Source organism: Dermochelys coriacea, chromosome 10, assembly GCF_009764565.3.
Source record: "Dermochelys coriacea isolate rDerCor1 chromosome 10, rDerCor1.pri.v4, whole genome shotgun sequence".
Taxonomy (NCBI): Eukaryota; Metazoa; Chordata; order Testudines; family Dermochelyidae; genus Dermochelys; species Dermochelys coriacea.
The window spans coordinates 25,980,523-25,999,654 of NC_050077.1; the positions used below are offsets into that span (position 1 = coordinate 25,980,523).

Here is a 19,132-nt window from a genome sequence, read left to right on the forward strand (position 1 = left end):
CCTTTTTTGCTGTGTGTGATATGGACTGTACTTATCACAAATTAAAAAAAACCCCAAAGTTGTACTGTATAAAAAGTGTTAACAGACTTCAGTTGTGTTGCTTACTGATATGGAATGACAAGTAATTAAGCAGATTTATACAGCACAGTATGTATTTTAATGAAAATGTAATGGCTACCTTTATTACCATCATATGAAAAATTACAGATGTCAACACAAGCAAACCATATGGTATAGTGGGAGTTTTTTAATTAAAGCTGCACCACTTTACATAGTATTATGAAAGTTCATAGGAGTAAATCCTGCCCAGTGCCTCTCCAGATACAGAATGCTCTGGTTACACACCATCAGTATCTGTGTTTGTATTTGCTTTTGGCAATCTCACAGAGGCTTATAGCCCTCCCTCCCCCCACTGCTATGCACACCTGGAGAGGCTGGAAGAACCACTATTCAAATTCTGTACTCCCCTTCCCCCCTCTCCCCACCGAGGTCAGCAGCTTTACTGCCCTATGGCCTTGGGTGGGGAGTAGTCCTTAGCTCCCCAAAGATGTCCTTACCAGCGAGCTGGAAATCAGGATCAAGATTTACTCCATAATGAAAAGCAGGCCTGGACATGGAGAAAACATGGACTTGGCAACCCATGGTAGGGCAAAAGGGGTAGTTTGCCCAGGAGTCCTGTTTGAGAGGGCCACCAAACCTAGTGGCATTGCAAGCTGTTGTATCAGGTTGCAACATCATGCACTGAAATTTGGCCCGGTGAGCCTGGGACACAAGGTGAGCCTTATCCTGGGGTGAGTGTGGGGTGGGCTCACTCTCCAATCCCCTCCCCTCTGGGGTAATCTTTTTGGAAGGGTGGGGAGCCTCAGTTTTAGATTTTGCCCCAGGCCCTCAAAACCCTCTGTGTGGCCCTGTATGGACTTTATACCTGTAATAAATTTCATTGTATATTAATGAAGGGCCTGATCCTGCAATTTTATCCTTTTCATATTAAAATAACTGAATTAGTAAAGGGAGAGGATGGCCGGTGGGATAAGATAGATTACTCAGTACAAAAACACTTGAAATTGACCAAATAAAGTTCTACAAGAAATCGTGGTCTTAGAAGCATGAAGTGTCCTTATCTAAACCTACCCTGTCAAATAAATTTGTTAGTCGCTAGGGTGCCACAAGTACTCCTTTTTGCTGTCAGATAAGAGTAATTACAGAGCAGCTTCCAAAGGAGGTCCCTAAGGCATCATAAATGGAAATGTTCAAGAAGAATATAGGTGATCACATGCATTAGCTTAGTTCATTCCACCTTTTAACATCTTTGGAGGTTCCATTTCTCATTACATAGCTGCTCTCGATTATTCTAGTATTATTGATTTCTGGGGCATATTTACAACTGAGTGTCAAGTGTTTTGCCTAGAGTCAAATCATTCCTAAAAACGTACAGCACATTAATGCAAGATCCTCTCTGCTGCACTGGTATGCAAGAGTAGAGGAAGAGAGATAAGGATTAGGGAACAAGCAGCAAGGCAGGACCTTATGAGTGCTACGATGAAAGGCCAGCCAATGTGAGATTGCCATGTTCCTAAGGATATGTATGTACTTTGGGCTGGGGGTTTGATTCCCAGCTTGAGAAGGCATCTCTGTACTAGCTATGATTGAGCTAGCACACTAAAAATAGAACACAGCCATGGAGACACAAGGGGTGGGAGGGGCTAGCAACCCCAAGTACATACCTGTCTGAGATGCTAGGCACATACCTGGGACAGCTACTGCCTCCTGCTGCCACAGCTACAGTGTTTTTAGTGCATTAGTTAGATCAGAGCTAGCACAGTTACGTATCCTCAAGCTGGGAATTACACTCCAATCTTGAAGTGTTAAGACATACTTTAAGGGATGGAGGTGTAACCCTACCCCAATCAAATGGATTACATACTGCAGTCACAGCAGCATGATGTGCACAAGGTGCACTTTGCTTCTGCTTGTAGGAGCAACAAAGAGCATTTCCCAGGGCACTTTCAAACCTGTCCTGTGAAATCCTGCTATGATTGGGTAAAGTTCATAGTAGAATTTTGCAGGGAGTATGTCTGCTCCCTCCACTGTGCTGAATAGGGCAGGATTTTGCTCACTGATAATACTGTGAACATTGAGGTCTGAAGTATCCCCATCTATGAAATGGATAATTACTTAGATTTTTTTTAAAATGCATCTTCAACACCCATAAGTACACCTAGCTCGCTGGCATGTTGTGAAACTTAATCAAGTGATGTTGAGAAAACTACTGATTCAGAGAATGAAATGACAGTCATCTGGACAGTGCTCACTCAGCACTGAGTATCAATCAAAGACCTGTACATGAAAAGTCTGCTGGATTGTAACATTAACATTTCTATCACAAATTCAAGAAAAACCTACAAATGTTGAGTTGTTCTGGAAGTGCTGAAGACTTTTCTTACAGCATTTTCACTTCATGTAGCAAACCTAGGACAATGGCAAATAATTCAGCTCTCAGTGTTCACTTGCCTTGGAAGAATTAGCTATAATTTTCAGGGTTGTTTCCACACCTTGCCCTTGGCTCGTGTGTGTGTGTGTGTGTGTGTGTGTGTTGCAGAGGGAAAATCACCACCATTTAAATACATCACTCAGACCAACCCTGATTTGCAGTCTACTAATGCAGAGCCAGTAGGGGGAGTTCACATCATTCCTATGGCTTGGCTGAACTCAATGCTAGTGCAGTAAGGCAAGAGGAAATGACAAAGCAGTCTGTTGGCTTGTGCTTCCTCTTGGCTTAAATACCAATGCAGCGGGAGGTATCACCTGACAGAGTGGGCTATGTGTATGGTGTACTATCCTCCAAAGAGTATATAAAAATACAGAACTATGTAGTGAGCATAACATTTGATTGTATATTTTTATTTAAAAAGTGTATTTCTAACAATAAAAAGGGCTACTAGAGGAGTTCAATTATAAATATTTTATTTAATAATACTGATTACACCGGAAACTTATTTCATGGATTCGTGTACATTGCTACCAGTTACATCATGAAGTGCAGTTAGGTATTTTTGTTTAAACATTTGGCACGGTCCACAATATGCTGTAAACATTATTACTTTATTATGCTTAGGCTGCAGTGCTCTCTATGTATATTTTCTAACATAATCTGATCAACATACATTGTGCACAATTTTATACAATTACTGAGTGTCAGTAAGAGTTATAAAAAACACCAAGAGTATTTATAATAAAAGTGAGGATGTGATAAGACTTCATTACTGGATCTTTGAATCTGTAAAAGTACAAGATTTGCTAGAGACATTTATTAAAATCTACGGACAGATGTGTTGAATGAACTAATTCCCAAAATGTTGTCAAATGAGTAATTTTTTAGTTTAACTTTCTGCTTGGACTGTGATGACAATGAGGTTTCACTTTACAGTTATTCACCAACCCTTCATCTAGTCTTTTGTAATCTACATATAATTCCAAGTTTTATCCTGACTTTTGCTGGCTATTTCCCTAGCTATGAACTTTTACAGATAATCATCAGAAAATTTACAGTCAAAAGCCCTGTCTACACTATGAAAATTCTGACCAATGAGTTCCAGAGTTCCAGTGTGTAGCACAGACAGGCTTACAAGGATCTCCTTATTTTTAAATTAGCAGAAGTGAATTTCCTTGGTTGCTAGTTGGCAGTAATTATCGAAGTTGCTTCTTAGGCAGAAATATTATGGTTTTCAAAACAGACCAGAAGACTTAGACATATCTTTAATTGAAATTATCAGAACTTATGTCTAAATCTCCTATGCTGCTGAGCAGGTCTCAACCTAAATATTTAAGTGCTTCCACTGAATTTAATTTTTAATACTTATTTATTGGCTCAGGACATGAAAAATTCACAAGTCAGTTCAAAATATTTTTCACCCTAAATGACGTTCAGTCATTATTCAGTCAAAATTCAAACGGGTTCCCTAGTGAAGAGAAAGGAAATACATAACAGCACTAGCTTAGCAAATCAGCTTCATGAAAATATTCTTTCTATTGGACAGACGAAAGGCGATACCCCAAAACAACTGTCTGATAGTGAACAGATTAACAGACCACTGACATTTATAGATCCTGTGATTTTCTAAAGGACCCCTAAAGCATGAAAGAAGAAATCTACTAAAACAATAGAATTATTTTGCATTAGAGCTGTGCACTTGGTAAGGACTCCATCACAACAGATCTGATGTCAAGAAATGGCTCCGTACAAAACAATGCATCTGTGGTTTTGCAAAATACCTTGAATATGCAGTCATTGATTTATCTTAGAACTTTTGCTAAATCAATGGCTGCATATTATGGGCAAGCAGGTTAAATAATCCTGCAGCCCAACGCATTTTAGATTGCTAAAATAAGGCTGCAGTACATGCTTCATTTTATTTCCTAAGCTTCAGCAATTCAGAAACTTTTGGGTACAGTTTTGTGTGCACAAAGTCTGACTTTATACATTAGGAATAACTAATCAAGGGCCAGAAAGGAATTATTCCCCCCCCACTCACTTCCACGTACTACTCAACTGGCCAGGTGCATCAATGCCTCTAAAGAACTAGGTATAGGCAGTTCTGATGGTCCCTTGGTCCAGTCTGGTATGGCAGATGGTGTGTTTGTATTTATGGGGCCACAGCTGGAAGTAATTCTCTGAAATATTGTACTTGGCAGTGCTGGAAAGCAGAACCTGCTTTGAAACCTTTGTTCTCTCCTCCCAGTCACTGTCAGACAGTGGCACTTTCTGCCTGGCAGACATCTCCTAAGCTTCTACCCCACACTCACAAGACCTGCTGCTCCCTCTGGACACAAAGCGGAGAAAGGAAAGCTACAGCATTTACCTATGAAAATATAGATATTATTGTGTTATGTTTAAATAATCAAATATGCAAGGCAGTGCATGTCTGTAGAGTTATTCCTTGTTTCCTGCTCTGACCCAAGGCTGAAAACGGAGTGCAATCTAGCACTCAACAAGTGCAATATCCCCTGCAAACACACTACTCAGAGCACAGGCATTTAGATGCACTTGCTAGGGGTCTGTGAAACTCCAAAGCTCCATGAGCATCCAGAGTTTCAGTTTAAAGCAGCTTGACTTGCTGGTAAGCATGGGAAAAAAACCAACAGCTTCATTTTATGAATTCACACTTTGTCCTGTAAGTGAGCGAGTGAATGAATGAATATATATATATATATATATATATATATATATATCAATTCAGTAAATTAATTTCATAATCATAGAGGACTGGACTGTTCAGTACAAGAAAATGTGTGTTTACTTGAAGTCTGCTAAGATGTCACTGAAGATGTTCAGAAAGAGGTGCGCGTGGTGATCCTTGAAGATCAGAGTTGGGCGGAAACGGATCGATTTGTCACCACAGCCTCCCAGGACAACACCTACGGCAATAAGATGTACCTTAGTGACTTCCCACTTTGTAGGATACACAGCACATACCATTCTTTCAGGATGAAGTTCATCCCAGTGCAGAGGGCCAGTACAAGCTTCTCCACAGCACTGCAGACCCATGTAAAGCCATAAATGGGGTTTCAGTGGTGCAAAGGGGCCTGGAGCTGATCACCTGACACAACAACAAACATAAGCCGCACAGCAGCAGTTTGATGCTTCTCACCAGACGTTTGAAATGCTGGAAGTAGTCCTAGCAGTGACAAGGGAGGCCAAATTTGTATCGCAAAGAGACTGATGCTCAGGCAGTAACAAAGACTGAAAGCGAGCATTAATACTCTTAACACAGTCACGGTCTACATCACAGAACAAGATGTTTGCTAGTTTTCAACTTTGGTGTGATGTTTTTGTATTTAATACACTGTTAAGTACAGAAGGTCAAGAGTAACCATCCAAAGGGACTGGCCAATCATTGAATTCCTACTAAATTTTTTTTTAAAATGTAAAGTGTTCTCTTGATTCTGAAACAATTTATCCATTCTCCCAATCAAAGGCTGCAGTACTGCTAAAATCTCTGTTGCTCAGCTGGGGCCATGTCTACACTACAGAATTTTGTTGATAAAATTATGCTGCTTTAACTAAACTGCTTTAATTAAACCACTATTGCATGTCCACACTATACTCCTTGTGTTGGCAGAGTGCACCCACACTAGCAACTCTTGCATCAATGCAGAGAGCAGTGCACTATGGGTAGCTAATCCACTGTGCAATAGGCTGCAGGGTGCTTTGGGAAGGGTTTGCAATGCCTCATGGGGAAGGTACAGTGTCACTTGATGCAGGTTTCTCAAACCCATGGTTCCATGGGCATTGCCAGCTGATTTTCAATTGAAATGTTTGTGGGGGTGTGGGGGAGGGAGCGAGTATGCGACAGGGATAGGGTTGCCAACCCTCCAGGATTATTCTGGAATCTCCAGGAACTAAAGATTAATCTTTAATTAAAGATAATGTCATGTGATGAAACCTCCAGAAATGCATCCAACCAAAGTTGGCAACTCTAGACAGGGAGCGTGAGGGGGAGGGGAGGAAAGAGAGACAGTGTGTGTTGGGGGAGTGTTTGAGTGAGTGTGGGGAAAATGTGCATGTAAGTGAGACAGAATGTGTGTGGGGGAAGTGATTGTGTCGGCATGCTGTTTAAGTTCAGACAGCAGCCGAAAACAACCAGTCTTGAGGCAGGGGGAGAGGAACATCCGGAACATCAGACATGCCTACTGCTTTGTTCTTAGTGCCAGAGAGCGCAGGATTCCATGTTCATGATTTGCTCTTTGCTGCAAGAGCGGAGCGGCATGTTCAGCTGTGAGAACTTCAAGGAGCTTTGAAAAGGGGGGGTGCATACTTGTGTAGCTGTATGCAGGGCAGCAGAGTTCAAAACAGTGAGCAGAATGGTCACAGTAGGCATTGTGGGATACTGGGGGAGGCCAGTTATGGCAACAAACTGTAGCATCTATATTGATGCTTTCTCGCTTTAATTTTGCCACAAAAAGCTTTATGCCTCTCGTCAAGGTGGTTTTATTTTGTCGGCAAAACAGGAGAGTTTTGCCAACAAAAGTAGCTTTTTAGTGTGTACACCTCTACTGTTTTGTCATCAAAAGCTGCCTTCTGCTGACAAAACTGTGTAGTGTAGACAAGGCCTGGCCCACACCCTCCCACCCACACCTACCCTACAGCACTAACTAGTTTTGAAGTGGCCCTGAAAGTGTTTCTCCTTCAGCTTTCTCTGTTGGCTCTCTTTTCATGAGCAAGTAGGATATTGATTTTCTTTTATAGTTTTCTAAAATGTTAGTCTGACAGTAATTTCAGCAGAGGGATAGCACCAAGTCCATGAATACAATTGTCTGCTCTATGTGTACCATTCTCAAGCTACCTTAGTTTTCGACGGCTAAGAATTCACAGGTTTCAGAGTAGCAGCCGTGTTAATCTGTATTCGCAAAAAGAAAAGGAGTACTTGTGGCACCTTAGAGACTAACAAATTTATTAGAGCATAAGCTTTCCGATGAAGTGAGCTGTAGCTCACAAAAGCTTATGCTCTAATAAATTTGTTAGTCTCTAAGGTGCCACAAATACTCCTTTTCTTTTTAAGAATTCACAGAATCAGAGGGACGTTTAAAACAGTAAGGTAGGTTGCATTTTAAATTTGGAGTCTCTCAGCAATGAAAATCTCTCTCTCAAGCTTGGATGGGAAAAAATAAATTCCACATAAAGACGATCTGTCTGGTCTCTAAAGTACAATAATTGCTGGTACTTTTGTTACTGTTTTAGGGAGCCTCAAGGGTTATTTCATCACTGAGTATTGTATAAAGTTAATAGCTTTCACCCTCCCCCCCATTCTGGGATTTAAATCTTTTTCACCTTTTGCATCGTAATTTGTCTGAGTTGGTTCTACAAGCAGGATGTACAGACGGACTTTCTGAAGCCTCAAATTTAATAACAGGCATTTCCCCAAAACCATATTTATTTTAAAACTTATAATGTTGCAAAGATTTTCATTGCACAGGAGTCTTGTTTTATGAAAGTGCAAGATCACAGCCCTAGCTCCTAATGGAAATTGTTTTACTGTTTCAGCTTTTACAAAGAAAAGGTTTTGCTCCCCAACCCCACATGTCAACATAATACTAGAATTTAACAGTCCTCTAAAAACCACTGTATAATTGTTTAAACCTAAAGATCTACAGTGACTAGTGATTTGGGGTGCCTGACTTGAGACAAATTAGAAGGAATCTTATTTTCAGAGGCTGGGTGCTCAACACTTTGTTTGAAATAGGGATTCAGGCCCCTTCTAAGGTGTCTCAAGTTGGGCACCCAAAAATCACTAGTCAAGTTGGGCACCCAAAAATCACTAGTTACTTTTGAAAGTCTTGGTCAGCTACAGATACCCTTCTATAGATGATCTATTATTATGAAATTATAGTCTGTATAGTTGTACAAACTGTGTTATGTCATGACATAAAATGACAGTTCTATAAACTATAAATTATTGTAAACTACAATGCAAGAACAGTGGATTATATAGGGATATACACACACACACACGATTATGTGATTTTCTATACACAAATAAATTTTGAGTATTACCAACCTAAATAGAACATTCCACTGTTACAGAAAAAAGATCTCATTTTCTAATTAAAAAATTTAAATTATAAATGGCATTATAAAATATTACTTATAAATACATGATAAATTAGTGTGGCGGTGTAAATGTATTCACTTACAAAAAAAGCCTTGGTAGAACTAACCTCTATTTTAATATAAAAATTAAAATCTCCACTGAAGTGTTTTTAGGCTGTATGTAGAACATTAGGAGAACATTTCTGTTGTCTTACATCCCGAATGTGGAAACAACCTGAGGCTTTGGCATCATGCTTATGGAAATAGTATGTTATTCCTCAGCCAGGGAAAACAAAATTTTCTGGAACTTTTTCATTCACTGGTGCAATATCCATGTGACATTGTCTATACGCCACAGGAGAAAAATCAAATGCATGCGGGGATGTGATACTGAAAGCCACTCTCCCGCATGACATGCAGACAGACTTTATCATACCTTTGTTTCTGGCTGTTGCAATTAGCTTGTTCCTAGTTTCATCATTTGGAGTGTCAAACGAACAGAATGTCCCTCGCCCTCTCACTCTGCTGATGAGATGGGGGTAACGAGTCTAGAATAAAAAGAGTTATGGGAGCATTACTTCTACATCTGCTATCAGACCTTTCCAGCAGAGACTCCAGGACATTTTGCTGGTGAGCTGTGCACCTTGGGATTCTGACATGTGGAAACTCTGCCTTCTCAGTTTCTGCAGCCACGGAAATACTACACAGTTTTAATTTCTGACACAGGGTCCTGTGACCAATTTACCAAGCTACAATAACTGCCTGGTGTTGCCGGAGAGTTTAGTAATTAGAAACTTAGATGTCTATTGCTGGAAGAAATGTGTGTTCTCTCTCTCTCTCTCAAAGACGTAAAGGAGTCTGACAGAGTTTACCCAACAGAACAGGATCAATAGGCAATATTTACTTGGATTTTTAAAATGCACCCATCCTGTACATTTAGGATACTGGAAAGGCAAATAAGAACTAAGAACATAAGAATGGCCATACTGGGTCAGCCCAGTATCCTGTCTATCGACAGTGGCTAATGCCAGGTGGCCCAGAGGGAGCGAACCTAACGGGTAATGATCTAGTGATCTCTCTCCTGCCATCCATTTCCACCCTCTGACAAACAGAGGCTAGGGACACCATTCCTTATCCATCCTGGCTAACAGCCATTAATGGACTTAACCTCCATGAATTTATCCAGTTCTCTTTTAAATCCTGTTATAGTCCTAGCCTTCACAACCTCCTCAGGCAAGGAGTTCCACAGATTGACTGTGCGCTGAGTGAAGAAGAACTTCCTTTTATTTGTTTTAAACCTGCTACCCATTAATTTCATTTGGTGGCCCCTAGTTCTTATTTTATGGGAATAAGTAAATAACTTTTCCTTATTCACTTTCTCCACACCACTCATGATGCTTTTACCTCTATCATATCCCCCCTTAGTCTCCTCTTTTCCAAGCTGAAAATTCCTAGCCTCTTTAATCTCTCCTCATATGGGACCCGTTCTAAAACCCTAATCATTTTAGTTGCCCTTCTACTTTTTTATTGCCAGTATATCTTTTTTGAGATGAGGGGACCAAATCTGTTGGCAATATTCAAGATGTGGGTGTATTTATTTATATGATTTATACAAGGGCAATAAAATATTCTCTGTCTTATTCTCTATCCCCTTTTTAATGATTCCTAACATCCAGTTTGCTTTTTTTGACCGCTGCTGCACACTGCGTGGACATCTTCGGAGAACTATCCACGATGACTCCAAGATCTCTTTCCTGATTAGTTGTAGATAAATTAGCCCCCATCATATTGTATGTATAATTGGGGTTATTTTTTTTTCCAATGTGCATTTCTTTACATTTATCCACATTCCATTTTGTTGCCCAAACACTTAGTTTTGTGAGATCTTTTTGAAGTTCTTATTCACAGTCTGCTTTGGTCTTAACTATCTTGAGCAGTTTAGTATCTGCAAAATTTGCCATCTCATTGTTTACCCCTTTCTCCAGATCATTTATGAATAAGTTAAATAGGATTGGTCCTAGGACTGACCCTTGGGGAACACCACTAGTTACCCCTCTACATTCTGAAAATTTACCATTTATTCCTATCCTTTGTTCCCTGTCTTTTAACCAGGTCTCAATCCATGAAAGGATCTTCCCTCTTATCCCATGACAACTTAATTTACTTAAGAGCCTTTGGTGAGGGACCTTGTCAAAGGCTTTCTGGAAATCTAAGTACGCTATGTCCATTGGATCCCCCTTGTCCACACGTTTGTTGACCCCCTCAGAGAACTCTAATAGATTAGTAAGACACGATCTCCCTTTATAGAAACTTTGTTGACTTTTGCGCAAAAATTTATGTTCTTCTATGTGTCTGACAATTTTATTCTTTACCATTGTTCCAACTAATTTGCCCGGTACTGATGTTAGACTTACTGGTCTGTAATTGCCCGGGTCACCTAAAAAGCCCTTCTTAAATATTGGCATTACATTAGCTATCTTCCAGTCATTGGGTACAGTAGCTGATTTAAAGGACAGGTTACAAACCATAGTAAATAGTTCCGCAATTTCACATTTGAGTTCTTTCAGAACTCTTGGCGGAATGCCATCTGGTCTCGGTGACTTGTTACTGCTAAGTTTCTCAATTAATTCCAAAATCTCCTCTAGTGACACTTTAATCGGTGACAATTCCTCAGATTTGTCACCTACAAAAGATGGCTCAGGTTTGGGAATCTCCCTGACATCCTCAGCCGTGAAGACTAAAGCAAAGAATTCATTTAGTTTCTCTGCGATTACTTTATCGTCTTTAAGTGCTCCTTTTGTATCTCAGTCGTCTATGAGCCCCACTGGTTGTTTAGCAGGCTTCCCGCTTCTGATGTACTTAAAAAACATTTTGTTATTACCTTTTAGGTTTTGGCTAGCTGTTCTTCAAATTCTTTTTTGCATTTTCTTATTACATTTTTACATTTAATTTGGCAGTGTTTATGCTCCTTTCTATTTACATCACTAGGATTTGACTTCCACTTTTTAAAAGATGCCTTTTTATCTCTCATTGCTTCTTTTACATAGTTGTTAAGCCACGGTGGCTCTTTTTTAGTTCTTTTACTGTGTTTTTTAATTTGGGGTATACATTTAAGTTGAGCCTCTATTATGATGTCTTTGAAAAGTGTCCATGCAGCTTGCAGGGATTTCACTCTCGTCACTGTACCTTTTAATTTCTGTTTAACTAACCTCCTCATTTTGCATAGTTCCTCTTTTTGAAATTAAATGCCATGGTGTTGGGCTGTTGAGGTGGTGTTTTCACCATAGGAATGTTAAATGTTGTTATATTATGGTCACTATTTCCAAGCGGTACTGTTATAGTTATAGATACTGTTATAGTGCCTGAACTCCACTCAGGACTAGATTGAGTTTTGCCTCTCCTCTTGTGGGTTCCTGCTCCAAGAAGCAATCATTTAAAGTATCGAGAAATTTTGTCTCTGTATTTCGTCCTGAGGTGAAATGTACCCAGTCAATATAGGGATAATTGAAATCCCCCACTATTATTGAGTTTTTTCTTTTGATAGCCTCTTTAATCTCCCTTAGCATTTCATCGTCACAATCACTAGCCTTGTCAGGTGGTCGATAATAGATCCCTACTGTGATAATCTTATTAGAGCATGGAATTACTATCCATAGAGATTCTATGGAACATATGGATTCATTTAAGATTTTTAATTCATTTGATTCTACATTTTCTTTCACATATAGTGCCATTCCCCCCCCCCAACCTGTTCTGTCCTTCCGATATATTTTGTATCCCTGAATGATTGTGTCCCATTGATTGTCCTCACTCCACCAGGTTTCTGTGATGCCTATTATATCAATATCCTCCTTTAACACGAGGCACTCTAGTTCACCCATCTTATTATTTAGACTTCTAGCATTTGTGTACAAGCACTTTAAAAACTTGTCACTGTTTATTTGTCTGCCCTTTTCTGATGTGTCAGATTCTTTATGTGAATGTTTCTCATCTGATCTGGCCCACACTTTATCCTCTTTCATCCCCTCCTTCTGACTAAAACTTAGAGACTCTCTATCAATAGACACTCCTCTAAGAGAAGTCTCTGTCTGATCCACGTGTGCCTCTGCAGCAATCAGCTTCCCCCATCTCTTAGTTTAGAAACTGCTCTGCAACCTTTTTAATGTTAAGTGCCAGCAATCTGAATCCACTTTGGTTTAGGTGGAGCCCATCCTTTTTGTATAGGCTCCCTCATCCCAAAAGTTTCCCCAGTTCCTAATAAATCTAAACCCCTCCTCTCTATATCATCGTCTCATCCACGCATCGAGACTCTGAAGCTCTGCCTGCCTACCTAGCCCTGCACGTGGAACTGGTAACATTTCTGAGAATGCCACCATAGAGGTCCTAAATTTCAGTCTCTTTCCTAGCAGCCAAAATTTGGCCTCCAGGACGTCTCTCCTACCCTCCCTATGTCATTGGTACTTACATGTACCACGACCACCGGCTCCTCCCCAGCACTACACATAAGTCTATCTAGATGCCTCAAGAGATCCGCAACCTTTGCATCAGGCAGGCAAGTCACCATATGGTTCTCAAACCCAGCTATCTATGTTTCTAATGATCAAATCTTCCCTTACTAAAACCTGACTTTTCCTAATGACTGGAGTCCCCCCGCCCCGAGAGGTAACCTCAGTGCGAGAGGATACCCCATCATCATCTGGAAGGAGGGTCCCAACTATGGGAAGGTTTCCTTCTGTTCCCATTGACTGCTCTCCTTCTCTGGGCCTTTCATCCTCCTTAACAGAGCAGGGACTGTCTGACCGGAGGTGGGACAAATCTACAGTGTCCTGGAAAGCCTCATTAACATAGCTCTCTGCCTCCCTTAGCTCCTCCAGTTCCGCTACCCTGGCCTCCAAAGCCTGTACACAGTCTCTGAGAGCCAGGAGCTCCTTGCACTGAATGCACACATATGCAACCCGCTCACAGGGCAGGTAATCGTACATGTTACAGCAAGTGCAATAAACAGGATAACTCCCACTCTGCTGCTGGGCTTCTGCTTGCATTTTCTCCTACAGTTAACTAGGTTAATGGTAGGGTTTTTGTTTAAATCAAGAAGTTCTGATTATAGTTTAGTTTAAAGGTTTTGAAGAATGGCATGTGTACCTCGCCCACTTCCCAACTCCTTCTCGAAACTCCCAGTTAGCAGTCCCTGGTCACAAAGCTCCCTGGTCGCTTTCTCACTGCTTCATAAAACCCTGGCCTTCTTGATAGCCCCGCACTCCGACTAAGGCTCAGCCAATGAACAGAGGCTTCTAGATTTCAGATTTTGTTTAGAAGCTCACAGCTTCCAACTGCCGGCCACAGCCCACAGTCTGAGCACAAACCACTTACTGAATGGTGCTAGAAACCAGCTTATCTTCATGTTGCATAAGCTGCAAGTTTTGCTAGACACAAATATATTCTGTTCCTAAAAATACATATACACAGTAGTAGGTATGTTCAATCCCTTGCCCTTTATGATGCTTATTTCTAGTGAAGTAGTAACTTTGTTTTCTAAGTGAGACTATTAAGAGTTTAGCTCTTTATTCCCCAAGGAAGCATGCACTGCGTCAGATCATGGTCGATCTTGCCCATATCCTGTCTCCAACAGTGGCCTAATAGAACTTCAGGGGGAGTATACAAAACAGGGCAATTACGGAATGATCCACCCCTGTCTTCCCTTCCGGGTTGTGGTAGTCAGAGGTTTACAGTTGCTCTGAGCATGGAGTTGCATCCCTGATCATCCAGACTAATAGTCATCCTCCATGAACTTATCCAGTTCTTGTTTGAACCCAATATATTTAATATGCACCACACTTTGAGGAGATGACCTTCTGTACGACTGTCTCTGTGCAGCACATTGAACTAGTGTCTGGTATATTCTATAGGACTGCTTTTAATTAAAAAACAACAACCCATGATCAATAGTTTAGTACAGAAGCTGAGGCAGCGAGATCTGTCATGTCCACAGACCGAACCCATCATAACTCAGCTTCAGGACACAAATCCTGCAAACTGAAGTTAAGAGTAAACAATTTTAATTTGCCCCATAAATCTCAAAGAAAAATAAGCCACATTGTCACTTCTCCCTGTTTGCTTGGGCAGGATCATTAATGAGTAGATCCTAAGGGAGAACAGCGGTTAACCATTTGCAAACAAATGCGCTGATTGTGCTCCTCTTTGTCCACCCACTATTCACAGATTGGACAAACACTTCCCCTATCTTAGTCACGCAGCTTCTAAGTGCCAATAGATTCTCAGACTCCTAGCATTAGCTTAGTATCTCACAATAAATAACCATTCAAAAACCTTTTGTGCTAGTACAGACTGGCTTGATTATTGTAAAAGCATCAGTAAACCCAGATTTTATTTGTATTAAAACAACTTCAGTGAATGCACCAGGATTTTGAGGTGGGCCCAATCCTGCAGTCTGCTGGTGATCACAATGGGGCTCAGACACTGCTGAGCAGTGCAATAAAGACCTCAGTCGATAAAAACTCTAATACTTGTGGTGGAAAAGGCCCATCATCTCTTCATTTTCTTGTCTAGAAGACAAGTGGGACTTCTGTAGTACAAGGAGATATTTAACCTTAAAACAATAAAACCAGGACAATTAAACCTGTGTACACTGATGGTAAACCACACAGTAGAACTCAGACTCACAGACTAAGGCCAAAGGGGACTATCTTGATCATCTTGTCCAGAGGTGGACAAGTGAGCTGGATTGGGCCTGTGGTAAGTCTCTGCGCCGCAGGCCAGAAGCCCCAATCCTCAGGCCCCCACATCGCGGTGGAGCTGTGAGTGCTAGGTCGCCCCGCTGCATGGGGAAGCTAGGGTTGCCAGGCTGTTAAAAGTCCGGTCAGCTCCATGCCACTCCCGGAAGCAGCCGGTATGTCCAGCCCCTAAGCACAGGGGCAATTAAGGAAACTCTGCATGCTGCCCCCGCCCCCAGCACCAGCTCTGCAGCTCCCATTGGCCGGGAACTGTGACAGTAGGAGCAGTGCCTGTGAGCACAGCAACACACAGAGCTGCCTGGCTGTGCCTCTGCCTAGAAGGTCAGACATGCTGGCCATTTCCAGGAGAAGTGCAGAGCCAGGGCAGGCAGGAAACCTGCCCTAGCCCTGCTGTGCTGCCAACTGGGAGCTGCCTCAGTTAAGTACTGCCCGGCCAGAGCCCGCACCCTGAACCCTCTGCCCCAGGTCGGAACCCCCTCCCGCACCCTGCTAGTTACCTGCAAGTCCAGCAGCCCGGCCAGTAGAGCTTTCCCTGCATGGGTTGCATTGTTTAGAAGGTCTTCCCTCTTAATAACGTTAAGGACTTCAACAAGCATGAGGTTCTTGGCAGGATCTCCAAGCCAGGTGTTAAAAATCCGATATGGCTGGAGGGAGAGGGGAAAAAAAATTGTGGAAGTGGTGAGAGGCAATTTGAATCAAAGCAATGCTGTACACAAAGGAAAGTGAGTACATGGGTGTCAACAAACATCTGGGGCACCAGAAATGAACACTTGGTGCCTCTTTTGTGCTGTAGGAACAGAAAGGCTGCCCAGAAGGGAGCAGATCCACAGCATTTAGGAAGAACCAGGGAGAAGCCACTCTGCGCAGAGAATGGCACACTGTCCTTTGTGACCTCACTGAAATGGATATGTGTGTAACTGAGGTTATGTGCTTGTGGGACTATACCGTGGGTGTGTGTGTGTGTGTCTCTCTCTCTCTCTCTCTCAAATATGTCATGTGCATTGCCACATATTGGATGAACTCAGTTGCAGGCCAGCTGAGTTTATTATATATGCAGCAATACTGCTCACCAGGCATTTGAGAACAAAAGCATGTCCCAAGGTTCAGAACATTTTAGAATCATTCCCAGAAATCAGTCATCTTCCTTCACTCATTAACACCTAGGACTACAGAATCCAAGGTACGCTAAAACACTTACACCATTGGGCCTGAACTCTTCCTTGTGAAAAAATCCTCCTGTCATCATCTTCTTACTAAATGTTACCACATCAGCTGGGTCATCTAGGCGCCAGTGTTCATGGGCCCAAAACTTCCCAGTGCAGCCGCCTCCTGTTTGCACCTCGTCCACCAGAAATGCACAGCCATGCTGTTCAGAAAGATTGAGAGATCAGGGAACTTGAATCCATGTTTCCAAAACAAATATTCACCTCTCTTACTAAATACATAAATACTAAGAATTAAGGAATACTGCACAGAACAATGTCAGGAGAACTGTTCTAAACATCCCTTTCATGTCAGTCTGTGAACAGTTTATCTTTTACAACATCATCAAAAGAAATTCAGCTATTTTTCAGGAAGGTACACAGTGATCTGGTTTCTATACAAGCTTGTGAGGACAACAGAGGAAAGAACCATATTTTATATAGACTGTCTCAAAACAATTATATGGGATATTAGGGGGGTGATTTTCAAAAGTTCAAAAAGCAGTTAGACTTTAAATTCCTGATGTCAATGGGAGTTAGGAGCCTAACTTCCATTTGTGCTTTTGAAAGTTTCCATCTACAACACTGGGGGCCAGTCATGTTCGAGAGAGACAGGCAACATCCCAGCACATCTGTTCTGTAGCATAAGGCGCTTTGGAATGGTCGGCCAATCAGGTCACCCTGACTAGCTGAAAATTCCAGCCCTTAAAAAAAAAAAAGATGTTACTTGCAATGGACTACTCCAATGATCCTGTGCGGGCAGGGAGATTTTGAAAAGTCACATTAAAACAGATTACTAAGTGTGTTCAACACAGTATTGTTACAACATTGGCACATCCTCAGTTTGGGCAAGACAAAAACTGCTGGATTTAGCCTCATCTAAACTGCTCAAATGATGCCACTATGAGAAAAATGAGTGGGCAGTGAGAGCACTTGTTAACAAAGGGAAACTATGCTGCTTCATCTTACAGAACAGGGTTACCCAAATGTTATTAACATGTTTTTCCATGAACACATATTCAGGTTTCTCCCCCACAACATTTACAAGAAGAAAATGAAAGGTAGGTCTCATCTCCCCTTTTAAATGGCTCCCATGATATTCCAAATGTCATAAAACATCTTGTCCATTTTTGTCATTTACTGGAACATCTGAACTTGCATCTGGACTCAATTTCTGCTTTTACTTTTGCTGGGTCTATATTTGCAAATGCAAATGTTCCAAAAAGAAAAAAATACTTCTTTACCATCCCAACTACTGTTCCTGGAATTGTGTGAGCCTCTCTATGGAAGTTAGCTTTATAGCTTAAGGAACACTGATGAGGAACCAGGATTTATCAGACTGGACCAATCCCTCGGTCTCCCTTGAGAGTGGGGGGAATTTATTCAACAGAACAAGTCACTGCTAACTCTCTGAAAACACTTCAAATGGAACAGGAGGTGTTACTGTGCTGGTGAAGAGGCACTGCTGGGTCTGAGCACATACACATCATTGCCACCAGTGCCATTTGAGAGGTCTGCTAGGATGTTTGGACTCTTATGTTAGTCTTCAGAAGGGGATTATGAGAAACTCATTGAAATGGTCTGGAGAAAATGCCAGTTAACTTGAGAAGCAGGAATGAAGTCTTGCAAACTCAACTAACCATTTAGTGGGCCTCTAAATGTTTGATTTACCTTTCTGGTAATGTCCCGTAGCTTTCTGAAGAAGTCATCTGAAGCATGATTGTCTCCCCCCTCTGACTGAATTGGTTCAATGATTATTCCAGCAACAATCTTCTTCTTTTTCCTGTACTTTACAATCAGATCTTCCACCTGTACATCAAACACGGATATTACATTTTCCTCCCAGGAAAAACTAGTCCTTTCTGGCACCAGAAGCTGGACTTCTTTGGCGCAAAGATCATTGGTGGCATCAAAAACCACAAACATTAACAAGAAAGAATTAACATGTGGTTGCTGAAGAAATTAGGATTGTTACCTACTTCTTAATTTGAATTATGTTCAAGTGCTATAATTTTAAACCATTTTAACCCAGCTCACATTAATTTACAACAATGCTTGTTTGAAAGTTGTAGCAAAACTGAGGGAAATAATGGAAACCACTTTAGTTTATTAAGCCACTCAAATGATGCTGAAGAAAAAACAGTTACATATTGTGCCATTAAGTGAAACCTCATCTAATCATTTTGAATTATTAGTATCACAAGGAAATATATTGCAGATACCTTGAAATTAAGCAGATTAAATAGTACAGAACTTTTGTTTCTGAGAACATTTTATAGAAAAATTTTAATTAATCCCAGAGTACCAGTTGTTGATGGTTCGTAATATAATTAGTGTCTGGAAATTTCCACTCCAAGCTTCCTGGGGCTGGTAACAGTTTATGCTATTTAAAGTGACATTTTTCTGAAGGTGCTGATCAGTTATTATAGGGCCTTTCAAACAAATCATCATCTCTTTATAATCTTTAAATTTGTGAATTGATCCTTTGCATCCTTGCTTTCTCCACTGACATGTTGGTTTTTTGCTGTTTGTCATAACAGCATGTATCCCAAAAGCATTTTGCTATGCATGTAGCTTTTCCTGATATTATC

General features: G+C 41.1%; 1 protein-coding gene across 3 annotated transcripts in view; it reads right to left on the minus strand.

The window, feature by feature from the left end:
* Window positions 1–2,943: 2,943 nt before the first annotated feature.
* Window positions 2,944–19,132, minus strand: part of ABAT (4-aminobutyrate aminotransferase) — a 144,315-nt gene continuing 128,126 nt past the window's right edge. For all 3 annotated transcript variants that reach the window (XM_038420038.2, XM_043494676.1, XM_038420040.2), the window contains exons 12-16: window positions 18,213–18,350; window positions 16,538–16,705; window positions 15,837–15,983; window positions 9,024–9,135; window positions 2,944–5,415 (exon numbers count right to left, since the gene is read on the minus strand). In XM_038420038.2, coding sequence (XP_038275966.1) covers window positions 5,294–5,415; window positions 9,024–9,135; window positions 15,837–15,983; window positions 16,538–16,705; window positions 18,213–18,350 — 687 coding nt within the window. In that variant the 3' untranslated portion in view covers window positions 2,944–5,293. The remainder of the gene's footprint in view (window positions 5,416–9,023; window positions 9,136–15,836; window positions 15,984–16,537; window positions 16,706–18,212; window positions 18,351–19,132) is intronic.